General features: G+C 54.3%; 1 protein-coding gene across 5 annotated transcripts in view; it reads right to left on the bottom strand.

Annotated features, from left to right (window-relative positions):
• Nucleotides 1-274: 274 nt before the first annotated feature.
• Nucleotides 275-8,746, bottom strand: part of Ddx39a (DExD-box helicase 39A) — a 19,395-nt gene continuing 10,923 nt past the window's right edge. For 3 of the 5 annotated variants that reach the window (XM_010613444.1, XM_010613443.3, XM_033757428.1), the window contains 10 exons: nucleotides 4,118-4,329; nucleotides 3,779-3,906; nucleotides 2,867-2,959; nucleotides 2,367-2,550; nucleotides 1,680-1,798; nucleotides 1,192-1,323; nucleotides 1,000-1,109; nucleotides 758-902; nucleotides 503-650; nucleotides 275-424 (listed from right to left, as the gene is read on the bottom strand). In XM_010613444.1, coding sequence (XP_010611746.1) covers nucleotides 408-424; nucleotides 503-650; nucleotides 758-902; nucleotides 1,000-1,109; nucleotides 1,192-1,323; nucleotides 1,680-1,798; nucleotides 2,367-2,550; nucleotides 2,867-2,959; nucleotides 3,779-3,906; nucleotides 4,118-4,325 — 1,284 coding nt within the window. In that variant the 5' untranslated portion in view covers nucleotides 4,326-4,329 and the 3' untranslated portion in view covers nucleotides 275-407. Of the gene's footprint in view, nucleotides 425-502; nucleotides 651-757; nucleotides 903-999; nucleotides 1,110-1,191; nucleotides 1,324-1,679; nucleotides 1,799-2,008; nucleotides 2,067-2,366; nucleotides 2,551-2,866; nucleotides 2,960-3,778; nucleotides 3,907-4,117; nucleotides 4,330-8,746 lie in introns of those variants that run through there. The other 2 variants (XM_010613445.3, XM_033757429.1) reach the window with 2 other exon arrangements.

Genomic DNA, 8,746 nt, shown 5'->3' with positions numbered 1-8,746 from the left:
ACTGGGGATTGAACTCGGGTCCTTGCGCTTGCAAGGCAGGCCACCAAACTGCTGAGCTAAATCCCCGGCAAGCCTCATGTTTTGAAGGTTGGTGTGGTGATGTTGTGTTTTTTGTTTATCTGTAAACCTTTCAATGTTGATACAAAATTAAATATCACACTGATACACAAGGTGGCACTGCTCACTGGTGGTGGGGCTCTATGGCCTGGCCTGTGGCGCCTATGAAACACTGGCAGAGGACCGACCGAAAACACACACAGAGTGGGAGCCAGGCTTCCATAATAAAAATGTATTCTTACACAAATCTACAGCTTTTCAACAGTAAAAAGAGACACCCATCTGTCGTCTGTCGCTGGAAGACATGCACGGGAAGGAGGGAGGGCAGCAGTGGCCTTCCAAGAGTGTGGTTACCGACTCTGCTCAACTGCAAAGACAGAAGGAGGCAGTGAGACTGGGCAGGTCTTTGTCCCCGAGCCCAGGTGGCCCAGTCCCAACCACTTACTGTACGTGGAGATGTCGATCTCTTCTGGAAGCTCGGCCACATTCACTTCAAATCGGTCTTGGACATCATTAAGAATTTTGGCATCATTCTCATCAGACACGAAAGTGATGGCCAGGCCTTTGGTACCAAAGCGACCTGCACGGGCAACCTGCAGGGAGACAGGCTGAGGTCAGGCAGCGGACAAAGCAGGGCCAGCGCCCACTCTGCTGTTCCCAGGTAGTGGTGGGGAGGACAGCCTGTGGTGTGGGCTCCTACCCGATGCAGGTATGTGTCTGAGTCCTCCGGCATGTCATAGTTGAAGACGATGTTGACGCGCTCGATGTCCATCCCTCGGCCAAAGAGATTGGTGGCCACCAGGATCCGCCGCTGGAAGTCCTTGAACTGCTGATAACGTGACAGGCTGGGTGGGGAAGAGACAAGGAGGCCACCCATCACACACAGGTCCCAGCCTGCAGTCCTGGGTGCCACTCCCTGGCCATGTGGCAGCCAGCACTCACCGCTCCTCCTGTGCCATGCCTCTGTGAATGGCGATGGCTGGGAAGTTCTGCTCCACTAGAAGCTGGGCCAGAGCCATGCAGCGCTGCACTGACTTCACGAAGATCACCACCTGAGGGGAGGGATGTGGTGAGGCCGGTGCCACTCAGACCTCGCAGCCTGCGCATGTGGCGGGCGCGCGGGTGGGGGGTCACCTGGTTGAACTCCAACACGTCCAGGAGGTCGAAGAGCTTGCGGTTCTTCTCGCTGTCCTTCAGCTTCACGTAGTACTGCTGCAGGCCATGCAGCGTGAGCTTGGTCTCATCGTCTACAAACACTTCCATGGGCTGTGTAGAAGGGAAGCAGGAGGGATGCGCAGGGCTCACTCAGGGGCGCGGTGCCTGCCCAGAACCTTGCAGCCAGGGGCTCCTTCCGGCGGTGCTTCCCAGAGAGCCTGCAGCACCCAACCTCCACACAGTGCTCTACCAAAGCTGGATGGAGGCTTGGGTCAGCGCAGACATGGACCACGCTCAGCTCCCAGCAAGACAAAACAGGGAAAGGTGGGCACCTCTGCAGCCTCCCAGCATCCTCCGTGCCATGAGGGCAGTGTGGGTGTCGTGGCGCGGCCCAGGCCCCAGGGAAGGCCGAAGCTGCTGCGCTGAGGTCACGGCCACCGCGGGCGGGCGGGTGTCACCCTACTCACATCCTGCATGAACTTCCTGCAGACTGGCCGAATCTCCTTGCTCAGGGTGGCACTGAACATCATGCACTGCTTCTCGTGAGGTGTCAGGCGGAAGATCTCTTGCACATCCCGCCTCATGTCTGCATGGAGCAAGAAACGGGGCCGTGAGTGCCCCCCACACTACAATCCCCACCCAGATGGCCCAGACCCTCCCGGCCCATGCCAGGACGATGCTGGCAGGGTAACCAGGCCAGTGAGCAGCAGGTATGGTGTGAGAAGAGAAGCCTGGTGCCTGAGGGGCTGGACTCGGGCAGGGAGCGCAGGCGCGAAAGTAGCTGTGGTCCACTTACACAGCCTGCGCAGGCATCTGGGCCACTGTGCCTCAAGCCACGTTTCGGGAAGGGGAGCCTGAGGCAGAGAAGCCACTGGGTGAGGGCTGCTCCTTGTGGGACACAGACCCATCTCCCACCGCCCGCGGGCTCACTGGAGCCTTCACACCACCAAAAGCCAAGGGTTCCTCTGGGCCCTGTAGTCCTGCTCAGCTGGGGCTTGTGGGTAGCACATCGGTGGCCAAAACCAGAGCCTTCCCTCGAGCTGTGCTCTGGCTGCCTGGGTGACAGCTGGTGGGACCTGCAGCCTGCAAGGGCATCCCTAGACTAGCTCTGGGACCTGGGGGGGGTGGCCCCAGGGTCTGACAGGGACACTCACCCAGCTGCTCCAGCATCTTGTCACACTCATCAAGCACAAAGTGCTTCACATTCTTCAGGTTGAGGCTCCTGTTCCGAACAAGCGCCAGAATCCTGCCTGGGGTCCCCACCACAACATGAGGACAGTTTCTCTTCAGCACTTCTTCATCCTTCTTGATGGAGAGGCCCCCAAAGAACACAGACACCTATGGACACACAGGAAGTTGCCTCTACCTGTGGGACTGCGGGTGTGCACCCCACAACATGCTGACACCCCAGCACGGCGGCCCCCATCAGCACCACACCCAGCCCATGTCCCTCAGAACCAGGAAGGCCTGCAAGCCTGGCACCACGGAAAGGCAGCCTAGGCTGAGACAGGCACAGGCCCCTGGGGCTATGCATAATTCATCAGGCTCTTAAGGAGCATAAACCACCACAAACCTCAAAGGCGGCAGCACTGGCCAAGCTTGGTAAATGCTGCTGGGCCAGGGCCGAGGCAGCATGCAGAGGCCCAGAGCTCACCTTGACACTGGGCATGTACTTGGAGAAGCGTTCATACTCCTTGCTGATCTGGAAGGCCAGCTCCCTCGTGTGACACATGACCAGGACTGATACCTGGGAGCGAGCAGGAGACAGCATCCTGGTGGGTGGGGTCCCAAATCCACCCCCATCCAGTCCCCACCTGCCAGGGCAACAGTGCCACCAAGGCCCAGTTCCAGTGCCATGCCCCACCCCCACGCCCTGACACAGGACCTGTAGCAAGGCCAGCAATGGAGGATAGGCTGGCAGTTATTGTTAAGACTTCCCCAGCCAACATGCTGCAGGTACCATGCCAGATCTCCCTGCCCCTTTCTGAAGATCCGACGTCAGGGCCAGGCCAGAGCTGTCCATTAAATCCCTTCAGGATCTACCTTCAGAAGGGATGCAAACCCAGCACGACTTTTTTTTTTTGGTGCTGGGCATGGAACTCAGTGCCGTGCACAAGGCTACCACTGAGCTTCGTTTTCAGCCCCCAGTTCTAAGACAGAAGAATACAATCTGATCAGATATCACAGTCCCTGTAATTCCCTCTTCAGAAAGCACACGATGTCAACCCAGCATACTGGCCCACAACTGTAATCCCAGCACTCTAGCAGGCTGTGGCAGGAGGATTCCAAGTTCCAGCTCAGCCTGGGGTGCAAAGACCCTGGGTCCAATTTCCAGAATCATAAACAAACAGGGCTGGGCATGTAATTCAGAGCAAAGGACCTGCTCTTGATCCCTAATCGCATCAAAGAAATATACCTCAGAGGAAACAACCCTATCTCTGGAAGTAAGCTACCAGCACTTGACGGTTTTTCTGGTTTTCAGTACTCCCGATGTCAGCCCATAGTGAGGGAGCAGGAATATCACAGTTCTGCCGCCATGTTGGCTGGGGCTAAGGGAAGCACCCACCTGGCCGTTGACAGGCTCAATCTGCTGTAGGGTGGCCAGAACGAAGACTGCCGTCTTGCCCATCCCAGACTTGGCCTGGCACAGGACATCCATACCCAAGATGGCCTGGGGGATGCACTCATGCTGAACTGCAGGAGAAAGTGCCTGTGAGTGGCAGAGGCCTGGCAGGCTGGCCAAGCCCTGGAGATGGGGTCAGGAAATCTGAGGCCAGGGCGCAGCCTCCAGCTCCATGAAGCAGAGCTGTGCTATAGAAAGTGATGTGGTACCATATATAACACCACACAGGTGGGCAGAACTGGTGTAGGGCACAGACCCAGGCAGGGCCATGGGGAGGCGTACCCTCTGAGGGGTGCTCAAAGCCACAGTCCACAATGGCCCTCAGGAGCTCTGGCTTCAGCAGGAAATCTCGAAAACCAGAGCTGTGGATAGAGACATAGGAGCCCTTCACGTCTTTCTTGGGGAGCGTGGGGGTGCTCTCAGGAGGAGCCTGGGGCTCTTCATCTTCCTCATAATCCAGAAGCTCATTTTCCACGTCCTGTTCTGCCATGCTGCTGAGAACAGAAGAAAAGAAAAGCTAAGAGCAGTAACTGGGGTGCAGGCCGGAAAAGCCACCAACCCAGGGAAGCAGCAGCACAGGCCCAGAAGGCAGAGCAAACCAACACTGCAACTGTGTGCCACTGTCCGCTCCCTCTGCTCCAGCCACCAGCTCCCTCCCGTGTGTGAGTCCGAGTCCTCCTGTCCCCACAGCACCACACTCATCCAGCCAGTCTGTCCCCAGCCCATACTAGACCCCACCCATGCCACTCGGGAAATCCCTGCTCCTCAGTACAGCGGGATGTGGCTCAGTGCTAGGTGCTGGCCTGGAATGGAAAAGCCCCAGGGTCTTCCTCAGCTCCCTACCAATTCCTCCCAGCATCCTAGCCTGGCCCCTGCTGCTCCCTCCCCCTCTAGCTGCTCAGGCGCAGGAAGGCCCAAGCCTCTGAGCGTGGCTGCTGCCCCAGGAAATGCGCTGCTCCAGGACTGCACACGCATCTGCGTCCTTCCTGATACCCGAGCCTCAGTCTAAGAACCTCCTAGATTCCCACACTAGAGCATCTGCTGCCCCACCCGTGCCAGGACCCACCAGGCCTGCACGGTCCCTACAGGGTGGCTGCTGGGAGCTGGGAGGAAGGGAGTGTACACAGAGCAGGGGGTGTGGCCCAGCCCCATTTCCCTGCTCTTTGTGGTCTACACAGGGGAGTAATTAAGTGCCTTCTTGAAAAGCCTCCCAAGGGCCAGCTGAGTGAATTAAGAAATGGCAAATGGAATTAGCATGAAGTGCCCCCACCCCCTCCCATATACACAGAGCCAGGGACCAATCCAGCTCACTGGTCTCCTATCCCCCAGCTTTGACCCGAGGCCCCAAAACCCTGGATTTGGCCCTCTTGTCACTCATTCTGCCACCTTCCCCAATCCTAGAGTTTTAACCAGTTCTGCAATGATACCCCAACTCCATCTCCAGCCCACCTCTTCCCTTGACTCCAGACCAAGTTTCACACCAGCTGCATCCTCCACATCTCTCCCCACAGGCCTGTGCTCCACCTCAGACACTGCAACCCAATCCTCATGCTGTCTTCCCTCTCTCCCCTCTGATCCAGATTAGCCACACACCAGGCCATCTAGGACCATCTGGCTACTTCTCACACGTGCTGCCACACTGGCCCTGAGCTGCTACCACCTTCCTTTTCTTTTAAATAGAACAGCCCTGCTAAAATATTCACATAATTCATTGAGCAGAGCACAGGATTCAGTGGATCTTAAGTGCAGTCAAGGAGATAGGCAATCACCACTACAGCCAGCTTTCACTGCCTCAGAAATAAGCATCTGCACCCTTTAGCATCACCCCCATCCCTAGAACCAATCTGATTCGTTTCTATAGATGTGTCTGTGCCAGACCATGCAAGCAGTATCACCCACTGTGTGGCCAGCACCTGGCTTCCTCATTCTACACCATAATTTTGAGGTTCCCTGACATTACAGCATGGATCAGTTATCCATTCTTTTTCATGCCAATATTCCCTCGTGGGAGCACACTGCATTTTGTAACTTGGGTGGCATATTTTACCCAATTCCCTCCCTGGCTCCCTGCTCCCATCCTCCACCTTTCTATCCACTGCAGCCAATGGCAGCCTATTAAAGCTAAGTCAGAGCTGAGCATGATGGTGCCTGCCTGTAACGCCAGCACTCCAGAGGCTAAATTAGGAGAACTCCAAGTTCAAGCCCAGCCTGGGTAATTTAGTGAGACCTTGTCTCAAAAAAATTTTTTTTGAAAAGGTCTGGGATGTAGTTCAGTCCAAAGGCCCTGGCTCAACCCCTGTATTGCAAATCATTCAAAGTCAGATTGGACACAGCATGGCACTGCTCAGCTCAAAACCAACCAATGACCTGGGCATGGTGGCACATGAGGCAGGAGGATTGTCTCTGAGGCCAACATAGGCTACATAATGAGTTCAAGGTAAGCTGAACTGCATAGCAAGGCAGTCTTAAAGAAAAAGAAAAAAGAAACCAGGCATGGTGATACATGCCTGCAATTCCAGAATTTGGGAGGCTAAGACTGGAGGGATTGCTTTACGTTGGAGGCCAGCTTGAAGGGCACAGTAAGATGATCTCAAACAAAGACTTAGAAAAAGAGCTGGGATGTAGCTCAGTGGTATAGTGTCCTTGGATACAATCCACAGTACTGAGGAAAAAGCCCTGCACAGGCTCCCTACTATGGCAAGAACATAAACCAGGTCCATACCACCATCACCAGGCCCTTCATGATCTCACCCCTCTACATTCAGACTGAATCTTCCTGTTCTTTCCTGACTGGTTTTGCTGCACCCCCTCACCTTCACTTGCTGTTCCTGTTACCTGGATGGTATGAACCCAAACTTGAGAAGCTCCCCCATCACTCAGCCCTGCCCTATATCTGAAGCAAAACCTGGCATGGAGTAGATACATGCTGAACAGCACTGGTTAAATGAATGAACTAGAATTTAGGCCTTAATGCTGAGTTTCAGTCTTCGGATATCTGGAAAGACATAATCTTTCACTAGGCCAGAGTATTCTTACTGGCAGAAACACAGGAAGGGTTTATTTCCCAGGCACCAAAGAAGAAAAGACCACCAAGAAGTTAACAGTCCTTGAGCCAGGGATTTAGTTCAGTGGTGCAGTGCCTGCCTCGCAAGAGCAAGGTCCTAAAAAAAAAAAAAGGAACAGTCTAGTACCAGCCCGGTGTGGTGGCACACATCTATAATCCCAGCACTCAGGAGGCAGAGGCAGGAGGATCGCTGTGAGTTGAGACCAGCCTGGGCTACACAGTGAGTTCCAGGTCAGTCTCAACTACATAGTGAGACCCTGTCTCAAAAAATAAAATAAAAATAAATAAATAAATAAATAAATAGTACCAGATCTTCCAGGGTCCGAGAGAATGGCTGGCTGGCTGGGTGGCTTTAGTAGAGGCAGCACACAAAGCTGGAAGGGCTGATCTGGCCCTGGGCATTTGCAATGCATTTATACTAAGCAACGGGGAATTGATGATTAGGTTTTACAGTGAAGTGACTCGGTCAAGATTTGCCCAAGACTAATTTACTTCAGAGATGGGACTGTAAGATGGAAAAAACACAAAGAAAAACAGGCCAGGCATGGTGGCGCATGCCTGTCGTCCCAGTACCCACAAGGCTGAGGCAGAAAGATTGCTGTCGGATCGAGGTCAGCCTGGGCTACAATGAGTTCAAGGACAGCCTGAACTAAAAGTGAGACCCCGTCTCAAAAAAAAAAGAAAAAAAACCAGTCAGGAAATAAAAAGGAATTAAATAGGGCACCAAGTAGGGGGGAAAAAGTAGCGTTAAACAGGCTGGGCCATCCCCTGGGTGATCCAGTCATCGACCCTAGCTAGACTTCAAACATGGGTGGCTGAGGGGGTTTATTTCTGCAGTACTGGGGACTGAGCCCATAGCCTTTGCACTGAGCTACATCGACCACCCTTTATCTTTGTTTTGTTTTTTTTTTTCAGACAGGGTCTTAAACTCAGGGCAATCCTCCTCCTTCAGCATCCCAGACTGTTGGGATTATAAGATTTGTGCTTCAGGTCTGACAGGGTATTGGTTCAAAGGTATGAAAGAGACTCAACGAAGATCATTCGCGCTGGTGAGGTGGCAGAATGCTTTCCTAGCATGCAAGAGGGCCTGAGTTCTATCTATCCCAAGCACAGCAAAAAGTAATAAAAAACTCCAAGCCAGGGCTGGGATTTAGTTCAGCGGTTTGGTGGCCTGCCTTGCAAGCAAGTGCAAAGACCCGGGTTCAATCCCCGGTACCAAAAAAACCCTCCAAGCCAGGTGTGGTGGCGCACGCCTGTAATCCCAGCACTCGGGAAGCTGAGGCAGGAGGATCACTGAGAGTTCGAGTCCAGCCCGGCCTACAGTGAGTTCCCGGTCAGTCTCAACTACATAGTGAGACTCTGTTGCAAAAATCCAAAAATAATTAAAAATTTAAAAATAAAAAATAAAAAACTCCAGTTGGTGCCTGGCCAGGACCTAAAGCTCAAGACAAATCAGAGACAGGGCTGGTTGGCCACACTCTGCATCAGATGAGATCCCAGCAGCTCACGAACTTGGAGGCTGTCACCGGGTTAAGTGACAGGGCAGGCCTGGCCCGCACATCCGTCGCCCTCCAGCGTCCCCGGTTATCGCCTTCTGCCTTGGGGGTCTGCTCCCTACCAGGAACTCCTGTTTCCGGAACAGGGTTGTTTTGCACCAAACCGCTGAAACCAGAATCCCCTAAACAAGAGACCAGACTAAGGCAACTTGAGGAAGGGGCAGCCCGCCCCACCTGGAAGCTCTGGCTTCTCCCTTGCGGCCCTAATCCCGGTGCCTCCCCCCAGGTCCTGCCCCAGTTCAGGCCAGGGGCCGACACTGAGGCGCCACGATGCCCCTCCCGGAAGCGGGC

The sequence above is a fragment of the Fukomys damarensis genome, unplaced genomic scaffold (assembly GCF_012274545.1).
Source record: "Fukomys damarensis isolate Sample0158 unplaced genomic scaffold, DMR_v1.0_HiC HiC_scaffold_30, whole genome shotgun sequence".
In the NCBI taxonomy this organism is placed as follows: domain Eukaryota; kingdom Metazoa; phylum Chordata; class Mammalia; order Rodentia; family Bathyergidae; genus Fukomys; species Fukomys damarensis.
The sequence above is the reverse complement of the archived record's forward strand: the minus strand, read 5'-3'. Positions and strand labels throughout refer to the sequence as shown.